The 18,085-nt window shown below is 37.7% G+C and overlaps 1 protein-coding gene across 1 annotated transcript in view; it reads left to right on the top strand.

The window, feature by feature from the left end:
* Nucleotides 1–449: 449 nt before the first annotated feature.
* The window catches only part of LOC113240279 (insecticyanin-A-like), a 19,291-nt gene continuing 1,655 nt past the window's right edge, over nt 450–18,085 (top strand). The window contains exons 1-3 of the mRNA XM_026477539.1: nt 450–586; nt 1,690–1,921; nt 16,567–16,668. Of these exons, the coding sequence (XP_026333324.1) occupies nt 473–586; nt 1,690–1,921; nt 16,567–16,668 (448 nt within the window). The 5' untranslated portion in view covers nt 450–472. The remainder of the gene's footprint in view (nt 587–1,689; nt 1,922–16,566; nt 16,669–18,085) is intronic.

Below are 18,085 nucleotides of genomic sequence, written 5' to 3'. Positions count from 1 at the left end.
GTATTCTTTACCACTCAAAATCCAATTTCTAAACTCGTGGTATGGAGGCATTTCGTTTGTATGGCATCTTAGTAAAACACAGTTAGCCGCAGCAAAGTTTTTATCCATTTTGATAGGACAAAATATATTATAGCATAGTAATTTGAGGTCAAAGTTGGTATTTAGTGAATTTAGCTGTATATTTATTAACTTAATTGTGGTACTTAGCTATTTCAGCTTATAAATGCACCGCCCTTAGCAAAGTCCTCAAGTTTAGTTTCAGCTTTTGGCGGTCAAGCTTTCTGGGAACTGGCTTATTATTTTTTCCTCCTTTCATTCTCAGAAATATTGTTTGTTTTGACTCAACCTATCTGTCACTTATGTTTGTGTTCCGTGATAACCCTTTAGCTTTTAACAAATATGCTTATAATTCTGTAGCATATTTAACTTGGACAGTAAGAAAGATAGTCGCTCATTCTGTTCAAGAACAAAAATGTTACATTTTGTGTTTCTGTTATTTGGTATTTGTAGTGTTCAAGGATATTTTACTTTGCCAGGAAACTGTCCGGAAAATGTCACTCTCCAAGAGGATTTTCGGTTGGCTTTGGTAATACCATTAAAAAATCACATTGCGAGTTGTAAATCCTATTTAATCGTACTTTTTAACTTGTTAATTTTTTTTTTCAAATTGTAACCTCTAACTTTGTCCCTATCCATCGACCCGAGATATAGTGTTTTTCGGGAGAGACTACGGGCTCAACGACAAGACCAGCCCAAGCCCAAGGTCAAGCCCTCCGCCAGTGATACGCCTTTGCGGGCGTCTCTGGTATACCCAGACTTGGGAATGGACTCGCTGGGGTTTGTGGTTAGCTGTGGTTAGTTGAGACGGACACGTTTGTCTGCCCCGGTTGGGTGTGGCCGGGGAGTCTGTCTCGTGACCAGTTAGCGCGTCTTCGTAGCGGTCTAGCTGAGGGCCTGAAGCGAGGAGATGCGCGGGGCACGTGAGTTGCCCTTTAAGTTGGAAGCTATGTCCGGACATTGTCGCAGGACATAGTTAGTGACTGGCATCTCCGGTACTGGCCCGGGGAGCTAGTAGAGAATAAGCTAGATACCCTCCGGTCCCTCCAGCCGCTTAGGTTATTGAGAACTGGAGAGACGTCGTTTTTCGGCGTCGGGAATTGAGCGTGGCTTACATCTCCGCCACCAATGAGATTTGGTAGTGGACTTAGAGTCGACGCATTAGCGGTGACAACCGCTAGTTGTGCAATGCGCAACGGGAAGTGAGCATGCCTACAGCTCCGGTACCTATCTCGAAAATAGGGAGTGTACTGTACGTACACCCAAGGCGGCTCACCCGAGACACTAGCCTCTCGAAGAACCGGATGAAGTCAAGTGTCAGAGGTTTGTGACAATCCTGTACACTGGCTGATCTGGGGTCAGAACCTGAACTTAGAAGGTTCCTGTGCGCGCACAGGTTATAGCACTATAACCTTCTCGTATACCCTAAGGGTCGGCAGGGTGGGTCATTATAATCAAAACTAATGTACAAATATATGTAACCTCGGCTGTAACCTCTAGCATAATTATAATCCTCATTTAGAATGATTACAGTTGTAGTCATCAGACTATTGACTAGCATATAGTACTGTACTTTAACATTTATATTATTTTAATTTGTACAATTACTGACGACGTTGTAATTATTTTCAGTTCTACGGAAAATGGTACCAGGTGTACCACTACTCGAGCAATGGGTTAAATAAAAACAATTGCTCTACAGTTGAACTAATCACTAAACCTGATGGAATCTACATCAATCAATCTAGGGTGGATTTAGGTATTTTCCATAGGTTTAGCATTGGGAAGATAAAAATTCCAACTGACATTGAAAATGCTGCGGATTTGGGAGTTACTTTCACTTTTGATGATGCCCCTAGAAGACGTAAGTTATCTTTAAGTTATTTTATTATCTCAGTGTGTTCAGTATTTAGTTTTTATTTGTTAGCCAACATAATAAAATTTCAACTGAGGCTCCGTGGACTCGAAGGTATATATATAAAGCATATTCCCACGAAAACAAAAAAAGGCGTAGCTTTCTTGTAGCAGGGTAGAGCTCCTTGTGAAATAGTTTATCCAGGCGAAGTACCTACTGCCATTATAACTAGTTTTGCCACCAAGCACCCAGGTCTTATTCGTCCCTTTTCTGTTTTCTTACAAATATTGTTGATTTAAGATTTTTATGATATCAAGTGACGGAACAAACAAGTCGTCCGCCAAGTGGCAAGCGATACACCTACTCAAAACAGTTGCAGTGCCACTCCGAGCTATAACTCTACTCTTCTTTGCGTCGTGTCCCTGGCAGGCGTGCTTTACTTCAGGAGACTCGTCGAGCTGTGTTGATGCTGTAGTCGAGGTCTTGCGTTTGGGTATGGAGTATTACATACCATACTCTGTTCTACCCAATGGACCTCAACCTCGTCCATGGTTTAACGCTGATTGTACTTGTGCTAAAGCACATAAACAGTCCGCGTACCAAGCTTGGGCAAATCTCCGAGTACGCAGAATTTGAAGAAAGCTTTTAATAAGGCCGCCCGCTACCTGCACCCGCCCCCGTCATCTCCATCTTCTGTTACAATATTGCATGGTGCTTGCATATATTTACCCCATAAATATGATCATTTTAATTCTTTGCAATTGTTTCCTGATAGCACTTCCGACCTAATAATTTCTAATCCGAATGACATTTTCTTAATTTTAGGAGATTTTAATATTTCTTGCCACGTGGATGCCTGTACGTGTTCAAAAATATTTAAATATTATTACAAATTCCGATAAACTTGCTTCGACTATGAAACACACTCTATGAACTTGACGGATTTAAAGCAATTTAAATCTTGTTACAATTTTAATAACCGAGTTTTAGATGTAGTTTTTTCTAATAAAACTTGTTTAATTTCTGAGTGTACTGTGCCTCTTACTCGTCTCGATCCTTACCATAAATGCTTAGATCTTAGTTTACAATTAGAAAAAAAATTAGATTTTTGAAATTTATTTATCATGCTATGATACCGACAGGAATATTTGATGAACACAGAGCAATCAGTTTCTTATTTTTATTCGATTTTTAATACTATGTTACTTAAATATGTTCCTGAATGTAAAATCATTCATAACACAGGGAAGCCGCCGTGGTACACACGCAGTTTAATTGCGTTGAGTAATAAAAAATAAAAGTTCATGCCAGGTGGAAAGTATATGGTAACCAGTTGGATTACCTAACCTTTAGTCGTCTGCGTGCAGAAGAAAAAGCTATGGAATCGAGGTGCTATAAAAAATTACACTCATAATTCTGAAATTGCAATTAACAAGTCTCCCAAATTATTTTGGAATTTTATCAATTCCAAATTCTCCAAACTACAACCTATGAAATCGGCTATTAAAGCGACTGTCAAACTATTGCGAATTTTTTCAATGATTATTTTGATACAATCTTCGAAAGAGGTTGTGATTCAACCTTTAATTTAGGTGCTTCTCCTCCAGTCGATACCCCAGTTTCCATTTCATAATTCAGTATATTGCATAGTACTGTTCTTAAACATTTTAAATGTATTGACACTAACAAAGGTGCCAGGAATGGATAATATTTATCCCATTTTAATTTCTAAGTGTGCTGATGAATTGGCTGCTCCTTTGACTATCATTTACAATAATTCATTGTCCGAATGGTGTTTTCTTAATTTATGGAAACAAGCCTTGGTTACCCAATTGTATATAAATATATTATATATATATATATATATAAATTATATATAAGTCTGGCTCGAAACATGATGTTAGGAATTACAGACCTATATCAAAGCTCTGTGTATTCGGTAAGATTTTAGAAAAATTGTAACTCTTTATTTATCCACTGTTTTCTTGCGTCATGTCTCCCCACAGCAACATGGCTTTTTTCGTGGCCGTGGTGTTGAGACAACCGGTAATCTTGGCGATGCCGTGTATACCGACTTCTCTAAGGCCTTTGATAAAATAAATCACAATATACTCCTACATAAACTCTTGAAGCGAGGTATACACGGAGGTCTTCTACGATGGCTAAATTCCTACACAGAAAAACGTATTCAGACGGTATCCCTTAAAGGCGAAAATTAATTAATTAAAATTTCAGATTTTTATGATATTCCATCTGGCGTCCCGCAAGGTTCCCATCTTGATCCGTTGCTTTTCACATTTTACATTAATGATTACAATAGCATTTTTGTTAATTATCATCACTTAGTCTACGCCGACGATACCAAAATCTTTAAAATGATTACTGGAAACATTGATTCTCTTGATTCGCAAAGAGATCTTGGTGAATTTTCGACATACTGTGCTAACAACGAACTACACCTCAAGCCTTCCAAATGTCATATCAGTACCTTTACAAAAAAAAGCAATCCTTTCTATTTAATTATACTTTTAATGGCACCATAATCAAACGCGTTAATCAGATTAGAGATCTTGGTATTATCCTTGACACTAAATTAAATTTTAATTCTCATATCGAAAATGTTATTTCAAAATCCTTTAAACTGTTGGGTTTTATTTTACGTGTCTCTCAGCATTTCTGTAACGCTCTTATTACTTACTTACTATTCGTCGTTTGTGAGAAGTATTTTAGAATTTGGAAGTATAGTTTGGAACCCTCGTTATAAAGTACATGTTGATGCTTTAGAAAAAGTGCGGACAAGGTTTATCAAGAGCCTTTGTTATCGGACTGGTGCAGAGTACGTTAATTATGACACTTCGTGCAAGGAGTTTAAAGTATGTTGTTTCACTCATTTTCTTGTTTTATTTTTTGTTAATAGAACTCTAGGTCCATATGTGTATCAATTTTGATTTATTATCTGTCTGTTGATGACTGTTTGTTTCCTTAAATAAAAAAAAAGAAGTGCAAAAGCGTGTTAAGTAGAGCCGATTTCGACCATGCGTGCCGCATAGCCTTTTGGTCCCTGGCCAAAGCGGTCGAATTTAACTTTTGTCGCTCATCTTTGCCACCTCTACTGAGGCCGCATGGCTCGCTGGCTCATACTGCGGAAGAGAAGGCGAATCTCTTTACCCTCACTCTTTGCAGAGAGTTCGCGTCTGGATGTCGCAGGGAACCTACCTACTACTTTACCTCAGGCTAGCTGCATTATGGCGCCAGTTCGCATACGCCAAAAAGAGATACTATATAGAGATAGAGATAGAACTCTGCGAAATCTAGACGTGAACAAAATTAGCGGGCCTAATGGAATTCCAGCAATAGTCCTGCGTAACTGTGCGCCTGAGTTGTCTCCTGTTCTCACACGCCTCTCACTTGAGACTGGTGTAGTTCCCAGGTCGTGGAAGCTTGCAAACGTGCAACCTGTGCCAAAAAAGGGAAGTAGAGCTGACCCTGTCAACTATAGACCTATCTCAGTCACTTCCATACTCTGCAAGACTATGGAACGTGTACTCAACAACCGTCGCCTATCGTACCTTGAAGACAACGACCTCCTCAGTGATCACCAGTACGGATTCCGACGAGGGCGATCTACTGGGAATCCTGTCACATATGGAGCAAGGCTCTAGAAAAGCAAGGCGAAGCATTTGCAGTGTCTTTGGACATTTGTAAAGCCTTTGACAGGGTCTAGCATGCAAGCCTTTTAAGTAACCTTCCCTCTTGTGGGATTCTCACTAACCTTTGCAATTGGATGTCGGATTTCTTAAGCGAACATTCGATTCGAGTGGTCTTAGAAGGCTACTCTTCCGAACATATGGCGATAGATGGCCGGAGTTCCTCAGGGTTCCGTACTACCTGCAACACTCTTTCTGCTACTTATTAATGATATGTTAATTCCAGGTACCTTTGCGTATGCTGATGACAGCACAGTTGTAGATAGGTACTTGACCAATGCAAGGGTCAGTGGAGTTGAAATCCAGTCTTGTCGAGAGTCCATGTTTAACCATTTAGATTTGACTCTCTAGGCAGTCTCTGATTAGGGCAATGCCAATCTTGTCAAAGTTAACGCTACCAAAACGCAGGTGTGTCTATTCTCTACAAGACGGAGTCCCTTTGCGCTGACTCCAACTTTTCGTAATATATTCATACCGATAACAGACTGTCTCCAGCTACTTGGAATGGACCTGTCGTCCAATTTGAACTTCGGCAGATACATTGAATCCATGGTCAAAAATGCAGCAAGGAAGCTTGGGATCCTTTCCAGGGTGAGGTGTTACTTTATACCGGGACAGTTGCTTCAGCTGTACCAAGCACAAGTCAGATCGTGTATGGAGTACTGCTGCCGCCTTAGGGATGGGCCAGTTGATATGAAGCAACATATCAACTGGCCACTTTGGATTCTATTGACAACCGTGTCAAGAGGCTTATAGCTGACTCGGAATTAGTGGAGGCGAAGCTGCCGAGCCGGTATCGGTATTTTACAGGATATATCACGGAGAGTGTGCGATGGAATTACATGATTTAATTCCGCCTTTCCCTTTCCATCACCGGGGGACTAGGCGTAGGATTGGGTTCTACCCCTATATTGCGGATATTCCAAAGATTCGCAAGAAGCGTTACGCTTCCACATTTATATGGCGAACGGCTATGGAGTAGAATTCCCTGTCTGCAGACTTGTTCCCTGAATTTTATATGTTTTGTAATTTTAGAATTTTAATGAAGAATTTTATAATTTTATACGTTTTAAATTGGGTCTTTTCAAAGCGATTCACTCATAGGTATTATTTAGGTGTGCGTGCTCCATCGTCGACCTCATCGTCACTTTCCATCAGGTGAGATGGAGGTGAAATGCGCACTTATATTTTATAAAAAGAAAAAAGTTTCACCAGCAGTCTTAATTTTTAAAACCGGAATGCAGACTCACATTTTCTGACAGGTATAGGTAAGGTGGCAGTACTTCCATGGACGAAATGTTTCACATGGAGCTCTATTGCTTCTATTACAATATACGTAATAGAGTATATGAATTTATAAACATAGAAGAGTAAGGATGTAACGTTAAATGTTGGCCTCCGCGGTCGAACTGTAACGCTGGTCTGCCACGCAGAGGTTTGAAATATATGAAAGAAAGAAAGAAAGAAACAAAATAAATTTATTCAGCACAAACACATGTTACAAGTACAATATGATTTTATGCTTAACGTGTATTGCACTGAAAAGGGCCCAACTCGGCAAATACTGCGGCGGAGCCACAACGCTGGTTTTCAGTGGACCCTTTTTGAAGTGGCCGATTTAAAAATAAAAATTACAAATAAAATTAAAAAGAAATAATAAAATGTGGACGCGCATTAAAGTAGGTAGAACATATAAATAACTCAATTAGATCGGAAAAATAAAATTGTCACTATGTATTTTATGTTTATTTTTGTGTTATACAAATAAAATTGCTCCAGGCGTATTTTGCAGTAATAAATGTGCTCTCTGAGTTTAATTTTGAAAGTATAAACGGATTTTGCAGAACGCACTGGTAGCGGTATATCGTTCCAAATTTTTGCGGTGGAGTATTTGAAACTGCCTGTATATGCCGAAGCTCTATGTTTTGGAATGCAGAGTGAAAACCTGCTAATGCGTGCTCTTTTAGTCCATATAAGACTTTCATGGAAATAAAAAGGATTTTTATCTTTTGTCACTCCATATAGAAGCGTAGCTAGATGGTATCGACGACGACATGTTTAGCATTTTAGTCTCATTAAGAAACGGGGATACATGACTTCGCGGGGGTATACGAAAACAAAATCGAGCGCATGCATATGTGTGGCTTACATTTATTTCTCTCGTGAGTTTGGGTATAATTTCTAGTGTATGTCCATGGCACTCGCGATACAGGATTTCTTTAGTGCGGGGCAACGATTACTTTTTTCTTTAACGCATGCAGTTAAAGAAAAAGAGTAAAATATAGTAATTATCCTATCCTTAACTAAGTAACTATGATGTGTATTTGCAACAATGCAAAAGTTTGGACGAATATTTGTCAAGTTTTTACTTAAGCATGCAGTATTATAGCATGATTGAGTAAAAGTAATACAGCATGACTGAGTAAAAACTGACAAATATAACTTCAGTAGCTATTATGACTAAATCTATTATCCGTTGCTTACGCAATAGAACAAAGTAGAAAACGTCACTGCGCCAGTGATAAATAATATGTTTGTCTCGTGATTAATATCAGTAGGTAATGAGGGATAAATACTTACCAGGACCTATTAATGGTTGTGGTAGGTACATCTATGATAATAGCTATATTAGTGACGTGGCGATAGTGGTATCATATCTTTAAACTTAGAAACAAAATCTTTTGTAGCTGTTTCCATCGTACCTTTTGTATAGTCTTTCTTTCAGTATAGTGCCATAGTTTTACCAACCATACAGTTGCGCAATGGATGTACTTGCGTGGAGCAAAATGGTGGGGCGTTCGCGGGGAAGAGGGCGCCGCGGGCCGCATCCTGCAAAAAAGCTTAGTCTCTGTCTTTTTTGAGGATGGATTAAAATGACATTTGTAGGGTTGCCAGTTTTCATAAAATATTATATAGTTATGTAGTTGTTGTCGATAGTTTTATTGATAGATTGCGAAAGAAGATAAAATTTTGCAAAAACAAATGAGTGAATTGTGAATGTTACTGTGTTGTAATGATTACCAATTACGTTATTGCCTTTTTTATTCTTATTGGAACAGTTGACGTACTTATCGAGATCTTTTTTTTTTTTCGTATACATTTTAACAAGACTCGGATTTGATTATCTATATTGAATAAAATGAAAAATTTTAAAATATTTCTCCTCTATATTTTATATAAACATAGTTCTAAATACAGATTAAGTATACAAGAACTTACAAAAATTGACAATTCAAAGTAATTGGATGAATTGAAAAAGAAAAATGGGTCGAGGATGATTCAAATGAAACAAGCTCGGCTATTTATTTCATAAACGTGACCAGTATTCAGTCGATAGTCGATAGAACATTTATCGACTGCAATCACTAGCTGCTCCCAACACTTTTGCACAATGAACTGTCATTTCACTCCGTCTTCAAAAAAGACAGACTATAGTTTGTGGGATTAAACACTAAAGAATTGAACGGAAATCATTGTATGCATAATATGTAATGGTGCACACAAACTGTTCTGTGTAAGGATATAATTCAACATCGAAATAATAAATTAAAATTTTAGAAAAAAAACCGACCTCGAAAGTTCGTGGAATTACACCTATTTGCAAAGTTTTATTGAAAGCGGTTACCGCAAAGTACGCGAAACCAGATTCATCCCCTAGTTTGCTACCCTTAGTGGTAGAATATTTTCTTCAAATTCAAATGGAACCAATACTGAGGTATCCACTTTCCAACAAAAAAAGAATCATCGAAATCGGTTCACAAACGCCGAGAAAACGCGTAACACTAATACAAAAAATACAGTCGAATTCAGAACCTCCTCCTTTTTTGAAGTCGGTTAAAAATTATTTGACTTACAAAGTAAGACAGAAGTTGCATATTTTATTGCTAATATTTTCCCTATAATTTTTACGATTATATTTAATTATAACAGAAACCTGAAAATAATAATCAGATAGAATTCACTAACAATAATTGGATTTTACCCTACAACTAACTTATCAGTGTTATCTGTGCTGATTACTTTATAGCTATAAATAATGTATACTGTATACTGATACTAAATATTTAAATACCACAGGCCTATATATAAATATATATCGATTCGATAGGATTTTAGTAACAATAAAGCTCCTTGTGAAAGAATTCGTCCAGGGAAGTACTGCCACCTTACCTATTTCTGTCGTCAAACAGTAATGTGTGAGCATTACTGCATTTCGATTTTGAAGGGTAATGGTGCTGTGGAAATTATACGCACATGGAACTTGACAACTTATGCTTCAGGGCGAAGGACGCATTTTCAGTACCCTTCAGAACTTTGTGTTTTAAAGTGTGCACTGCAACATTTATAGAGAGGCGTGTTGCTTACCACTTGGTATCATAAAATATATTCCGGAGAGACCATGGGCTCGACGGCAAGACCAGGGTCCAGCGGGCGTCCGGGCCAAGACCTCCGATAGCGATACGCCATCACGGGCGTCTCTGGTGGACTCGCTGGGGTTTGTGGTGAGCTGCAGAGACGGACATGTTTGCCTGCTCCGGTGGCATGCGGCCGCGGCGTCTGGCTCGTGCGCGGTTAGCGCGTTTTAGCACTACTAAATTTAGTTGAGGGCCTGAAACGAGGAGACGTGCGGGACACGTGAGGCCAGACCCTCCAGTCGCGTAGGAATTTGGGAACTGGAGAGACGCTATTCATTCGGCGTCGGGAAGTGAGTGTGTCTTACAGCTCCACCGCCAAAGAGGAGATTTGGTAGTCGGCATAGAGTCGACGGCTCGATGGCAACCGTAGCAGAGCACGACGGGAAGTTAGCGTGCCTATAGCTCCGGTATCTGTCTGGAAAATAGGAAGGGTGCTGTATGTGCAGGCGCACGGCACTGCAAACTCACCTAAGGCCATAGCCTTACGAGAACCGGCTGAAGTCCGTGCAAACGGGCTGATCTGGGGTTAGGACCTGACTTAGATGATCCCTGCGCAGGCATACTTATGCAGCTCATAGTATACTTCTGGTATATCCTAAGGTACCGACCCTTAGGTTCCTAGGGAGAGTCACTACGTGGGGCGCACTATAAGTTTCGGAATGAATAAGAAAAAAATAGTATAAATGGTCACAAAAATAATTTATTGTTTCCCAAAATATTCTCCGTTGCGTTAATGCACTTTTTCATACGAATGAATTGGTTCATTCGAACGCAGTAATGCTCACACTACGGCTTGGCGTCAGAAATAGGTAAGATGGCAGTATTTCTCTGGGTGAACTGGCGCTCTACTGCTACTAAACGGTCACCACTGATATCAGCGTTAGATTGTTCTGCATGTACAATCCGACAAATGCCGAGTGATGACCATTTTAGATCTCAATGTCAGTATTTAGATTTACTTCATCATCATCATCATCATCATCAACAACAAATCCATTACAATCAATAACATTTTAAACTCAACCAATATACCCGATGTTATTTCTCAGTTTACTTGTTTTATTAGTGTGTAGAAAACTAGAGTCTAAAAGTTAAAATAATCTCAGTACAGAGTACTAAAAAAACCGACCTCAAAGTACGTGGAATTACATATTACCAACTTTATTGAAATCGGTTACCGGAAAGTGCGCAATACAGGACTTGACAGAGAAGATAATAAAAATCGGTTCTCACTATTCAAAGTACATTGAGAGAAATTCGCCTTAGATTGGAAAATAGCAAAATAAACCATTAAAATAATTGCGGCTTATAATAAAATTTAGGCAGTATTTACGAAAATGAATCTTCATGCGTGAGCAGCCACCCTTAGAGAAAGATGATTTTCTTCAAAATTTAATGGGACTACTATGGAGGTACCCTCTTTCCAACAAAAAAAGAATCATGAAAATCGGTTCACAAATACCGGAGTTATCGCGTAACATACATACAAAAAAAACACACAGTCCACAGTTGAGAACCTCCTCCTTGTTTTGAAATCGCTTAATAACTATTCCAATATACGCAACGACTGTAGTCCACTTGACCAACAATGATATATATATCCATCATGTATTATGATATACCATACACCATGATATAAGTACCATGATCTAAAGATCCAATCTGGAGATAAAATCTCCGAAAAACTAACTGGCTGTCGCAGTGAGGTATCTTACAAAACTTTGGAAAATGAAAGTAGTATATTTATGATAGACAACAAGTTTAGCTTCATATGCGTTGAGCCAAACTGTAAGCATCAAAGTTATGACCAAGGAAACAAGTACATAACACACAAAACAACGAATTTGAAATATTTTATACATTTTTTTATTTGTTTTTTTTTGTGTATGCAAAGTTAAATTTAAAAATTATCTAATATATTGATTAAATATAGACATATTTGTGTGGTCTGTGAGACATACCTACATACGTGTGGCGCAGTATAAGTTTCCGGAATGATAAGAAAAAAATACTATAAATGGTCAAAAATAAATTTATAGTTTCTCAAAATATTCTCCGTTGGCGTTAATGCACTTTTTCATACGAATGAACCAATTTTGAAAACATTTATGCCACTCCTCCGTGACAATCTCTGAAACATATTTTTCATACTCTTCGACAGCCTCTTCAGGTGATGAAAATCGTTGACCGCGTCACTGGTTCTTAATTTTTGGAAATAAATAACAGTCACAAGATGCCAGGTCGGGACTGTACGCGGGATGGCTTATAAGGTCAACGTTGTTCACCTTCAAATATTCATTTGTCTGTCTGGCCGTGTGAGAACTGGCATTATCGTGATGCAAGATGATACGGCGTTTACGGTTATTTTTACGGGACTTTGTCAATAATTTCCGGCAAACAAATGGTCGTGTACCAATCACAATTTACGGTACAACGATTCTCCAAAGCAACAGTAGCCACGTATCCAGTTTTATAAAAAAAAGAGCAATCATCCGCTTAGATGCACTTTGCACGTGCGCCACTTCGGTGGAATTCGGCTTATCTCGAAACACCTATACACTCGATTGCTTCTTTGTTTTGGGATCGTAACTATAAATCCATATTTCCTCACCTGTTACTATGTCCCACACCAAATTTGACGCCCCTTCGTTGAATCTGGTAAGCAAGGCATTGCACCAAGAGACGTGATCCGTTTTTTTAGCCTCAGTCAAATTGTGTGGGATCCAATGAGAGCACAGCTTATTCACACCCAAATGTTTATGTAGTATTGATTGTATTTGACCCATGCCTATGCCTAAAGATGCCCAAAACTCATGGTATGTCACATCCCTGTCTGTTTTGATCATCCGGCGCACAGCATCGATGTTTTTGTTATTCACAGTAGTGGACGGGCGACCATCACGAAATTCGTCACTGAGATTCACACGACCGCGTTTAAATTCTGCAATTTTCTGTCTTGCATGATGCTTCATCGCCAAAAGCAGCTGAGCTGTTAAATTACACTTAGGGTCGTATTCTAGAACTCTACTCAATGCTCAAGTCAGGATTTGAGCAGAATTGAGTATGATTTCAAGCACTGGAAATACGACCCTAATGGCAAGGACTTGAGTATGATCTTCAGTGCTCACTGCAATACTCAAGTCCTGGCTTGAGTATTGAGTAGAGTTCTGGAATACGACCCTTAAAGTCGTAGAAAATCATACTACGAAAATTTTCACGAGTTAAATCCATGGTGATGTAGACAACCAATATCTAAAATGACGCCACATGTAACAACAAGTGACTGTCAGATGAAACAAACTGTATTCTACAGTCAAAGAGTTCCATTTTCAAATGTTGTAATTACTTTTTAAATATTGTTTATGTAAGTGGTGGCCAGTTCATTTCAATCAAAACTAATGTAGAAAGATATGAGACAGTATTACTAACATCATAAATACAAGTTTTGTTCCATGACTTTTTCAAAACACGATTTTACCAAAATACACTTTAAAGTTTTTGTTAGTTTTTTAAGTTTTTGTTATACTATCTGAGACTTTTTAGGTGTTCAAACATGCAAACATCCTCCCCAACGACTCCCCCTGCGACTTGCATCAGAGTAGTATTTACGACAGCGCTTTCTTTTGTTACCGCAAAGAGGTATCACCTTTTATAGCGACCTATTTTTATTTTTTGTATGAATGTACAATGTACAAGTCATGGAATTAAAGTTGTTGTTGATCATGTCAGTAATTGTAGTAATTGCAATAGCAGTGGAGTTAAAAATACTATCAGTACCAACAAAGATGCAATATTCACCAATATATTAAAGTATATCGACTCATCCGTAGAACAAAGGTGTATGTGTAAGATTACTTGTTCAGGACATAGTACATTTCGTTCGTTCTTCTTCGCCGTGGATGTCAGATCGACCTTTGTTCGATTTTATTTTTCCGAAACGAAGTAAGATATATAAATTCTCAAAATACCTTTACATAGGCCTTAGTTTGAATAACGAAATTGTTCTCGTAACGTACTTATTCTCTTTTGGCTATATAATCATATCGGACTCTGTTCTTCGGATGAGTCGATTTATGTATCATTGGATATCAATCAGTAGCAGTAGAGCTCCGTGTGAAAGAGTTCGTCCAGGGAAGTACTGCCACCTTGCCTGTTTTGGCTACCAAGCAGTAATGTGAGCATTACTTTGTTCGGGTTTAGAAGGGTGAGGGTGCTGGTGAAATTACAGACACATGGGACTTGTCAAATAATGTCTCGGGGTGACGACCCTGAGACATTAGTTTCAGAGGCCAAAAGATCTTTGCGATTTAAAGCTCTGAATGGTACTGCAACTGTTGTGGATAGGCGTGTCGCTTACCACCAGTTGTCCCGTCACTTGGTATTATAAAAAGTTAACTCTGATAAGTTTATAAATAAATGAAAAAAGAGCCCTCAAACTTTATTTATCACGTAAATCACTTATCTATTAGTATTATTGTTCATAAATTATTACGTTATTTATGGTAATATAATCACACTTTTCGTTTTGTGAAAATTTTTGCGATATGTAAGTGCACCTATACGGGTGCCAGCGGTGTCGCCAAACATCAAAGCCGTGGCGCTATATGGAAGATAATGTAACAAATGTGATAGTGCGATGAAATTAGATACAAATCACATCGTTTGATTTATATCATCATTAACAAATTGCTTTTTAAAGTTTGTCATACGTCAAGATTTTTTATAATCTCCATGACCCAGTAAATAACTTCAATGTATTTATTTGCATTCCACAATGGAATATATAGTGTTACATAGTAGAAAGATCACATCATGAACCCTCTCGGGCACAACAAAGTACAAGGAAAGAGAGTAAGTAGGCTGTTTTAAATTTACCATTTTGTTATGAGGGAGCATGCCAAAAAAGTTTTGACGTTGGCTCCGCCCAAATTTGTGAAACAAATATATGCCTGAAGTTCGCGTGACATGCGACAGGAGATGTTGAATTTTGCGCATTAAAAGTACCAAATTCGTTTTAGCGGAATAACTCTAAAACTAAAGGGATTAAAAAAAATCCGTAGTGGCAGTTGTCGTTCATGCATAAATATAATTAATTATCTAATTTTTGTCCTAATAACCTGTAGCATTTCGAGGATAAATCGAAAAAATGTGAAAATTAGAGGTCATTTCGTGATTTTTATCTATCGAGGAAACTTTGTTGTTTTATGATATCGTGTAGTTACTCATAGAATATTTTATTTTTAACTTTAAAGTGAATATACCCCTCTAAAATTAAATCGAAGATTAGGAAATTTTTCCTCTGCTCCCTCTTAAAAGGTTCCGTTTAGGAATTTATTAAATTTATCATAATAACATTTATTTATTAACAAGTCTTTTGGTTTAAAACAGCAGGACGTATGGGTTAGACGAATGTAGAGTGAATTTAGATATAGGAAGCATTAATCTATTTTTGTGACGCATTAAATGTTTTGTTCGAATGTCTTGTCAGCGTTTAAAAAAATTGTGGTTTTACGAACAAAGTTACAAATCTCTGAGATATTGAGAGAAGCGTCTGTAAATTGTGCTTTTGGAAGTGAGGTCGGCAACTGTCTGTTACTTTAAGGTTTCCTATTATTCGGATTCGGAAGTTTTTTTGGCACATAAATAGGCATGGTGCTTCAGTACTATAGACCCACAGCACTAGCATAACCGTGAAAAAAGCATACGTTTATTATGCATAAAGTGCAGTCGTGAAGTTTGTGGAATTGTTAATTTCTCGTAGAGCGTATGTAAATTGAAATATCCTAGTAGCGATTTCTTGTCCGTGTTTTTTCAAATTATGTTTAGTAGCAGTAGATATCCTTGGAAAGAGTTCGTTTAGGGAAATGCAAGCAGTGACCATTTCTGCATTTGGTTTTAGAAAGGTAAAAGTACTGGTGATATTACAGACATATGGGACTTGTTAACTTATGTCTTAGGGAGGCGGGCGCAGAGGCGGTGCCCCTCAAGATCTGACCTGGCACCTTGTGACTTTTATTTATTTCCAAAAATTAAGTCAAAAGTCAACGATTTTCATCACCTGAAGAGGCTGTCGAAGAGTATGAAAAGTATGTTTCAGAGATTGTCACGGAGGAGTGGCATAAATGTTTTCAAAATTGGTTCATTCGTATGAAAAAGTGCATTAACGCTAACGGAGAATATTTTGAGAAAGTATAAATTCATTTCTGACCATTTATAGTATTTTTTTCTTATCATTCCGGAAACTTATAGTGCGCCGCACGTATAATGTACATCATCGAGCATATAACCATATACGTACTAGGTTAAAATATTTTTGTACAATTTTCAACGCACTGAAAAATTGGAATTTAATTTTTGTTCGAAAGAATAAAAAAAAGAGAATAATCTGCTGTCCATTTTGTTTTGCAGAAACATTTTCTTAAAAAAATTCAAGTAATTCTCAATCTTGTTGAGGGATGTACAACAAGGTCGTCCTTTCGCCAAGTTTGCTATTTGTTACTTTGTTTAAAATTTAATATTTTTTATGTTACAGTAAAAACAAGGCACTATCCGTTCCGAGTGTTGGCCACAAACAACAACTTTTACGCTACTATATATACTTGCTCTTATAGTCCCCTGGTCAATAAACATTTCAGTGAGTAATATTTTGTACACCTACTATCATTAAGTCTTATATATTCCACTACTTTCAGTACACCATAGCACTGGAAAACGTACGCTACTTCAATGCGGATCGGTGACCTCACAAGTTTTTCAAGAATATTGTGAACTGTCTTTGACATGCTTGTTTCATTATGATATTTACTTTCATAATTTGAAAAGAATTGGTCCCTGGATATTCTACAAGGGAGGCGCGTTTCCTTACAACTAGACTAACCGTATTTATTTATATATTGTTTGGGAAAGTACCTATTCCACTAGTTTGTTGTTAAAATGATCGAACAAACTTAAAGGAAAATTCGAACTTGAAAATTCAAATTCGAAATAGAAAAACTCGAAACCATCCAATTATTATTCATAGAGCGACTTCTCCTGTCAGTTGTAAGGCCACAAACTGTAGAGCTAGCGCGGCAGGGCGCGACATGCGCGAGAGTAGCGTACTGTAATGGTCGACTCCAGTCGGATTGGGTGAACATGAGACTTGTGGAGCATGTGTTCTGGTTTGACACGATGCTGTGTGTAAAATTTATAATCAAGGAGAAAGAAGGAGGGCGGCTGCCAAAAAATGTGATCTAAATATTTCGAAGAGGAGAAGGAAAGACATTGTGGTACAAGCACCTAAAGTAAATACAACATTTGCAAACAGACAATTCAGCAAACGATCGGCCCATTTGTACAATTTAATTAATAAGGAATTAGAAATATACACCAAAAGTTATAAAGACTGCAAAAAAGTTATATCAAAATAAAATGGCTACAGTCGAAATCGTATGAGGGAACCGAAGATCTATTAGAATACTTGCTTTAAAAACACTGCTTTCCTAATCTATAGCAACAGGTTAACACACACACCCACACATGCACACGCGCACACGCACACGCACACACACACATAAACGCGCGCGCGCGCGCGCACGCACACACTTTTTCTTATACAAATGCACACATAAGTTTTAAGATTCAAATTAAATTTAAAATTAGAAGTTAAGACAGTTGAAAATTGTTAAAAAAAATTGTTTGTTTTGTTGTCACCATGTTTGGAAATGTAAAAATTAAATGCTAAATTAAGTATAAGTTAAAAATGTTAAATATGCATTTATAGCTATGGAAGAGCGGTGCCTCCTGACAACGGCTTGATAAGCTTAATAGGAGGTACCATCCACTGTTAATGTAAAGTTAATTGTATTACTGAAATAAACATTTATTTTATTTATTGCACACAACTAAAACAAGTTTCAAATGGAAATAACCAGATGCTATAAGTAAGTTTAAGTTTTAAGTAATACATTAACAGTAGTTACATTACTAAGTACTATGATTTTAACTTCCCGAGGTTACATTTCGAATTTACAAGATACTTTTAGTTTTTACGAGTACACATATAAATGGTT

This window comes from Hyposmocoma kahamanoa, unplaced genomic scaffold, assembly GCF_003589595.1.
Source record: "Hyposmocoma kahamanoa isolate Upper Pololo Valley unplaced genomic scaffold, ASM358959v1 129, whole genome shotgun sequence".
Classification (NCBI taxonomy): domain Eukaryota; kingdom Metazoa; phylum Arthropoda; class Insecta; order Lepidoptera; family Cosmopterigidae; genus Hyposmocoma; species Hyposmocoma kahamanoa.
This window is presented reverse-complemented; position numbering and strand designations above follow the sequence as displayed.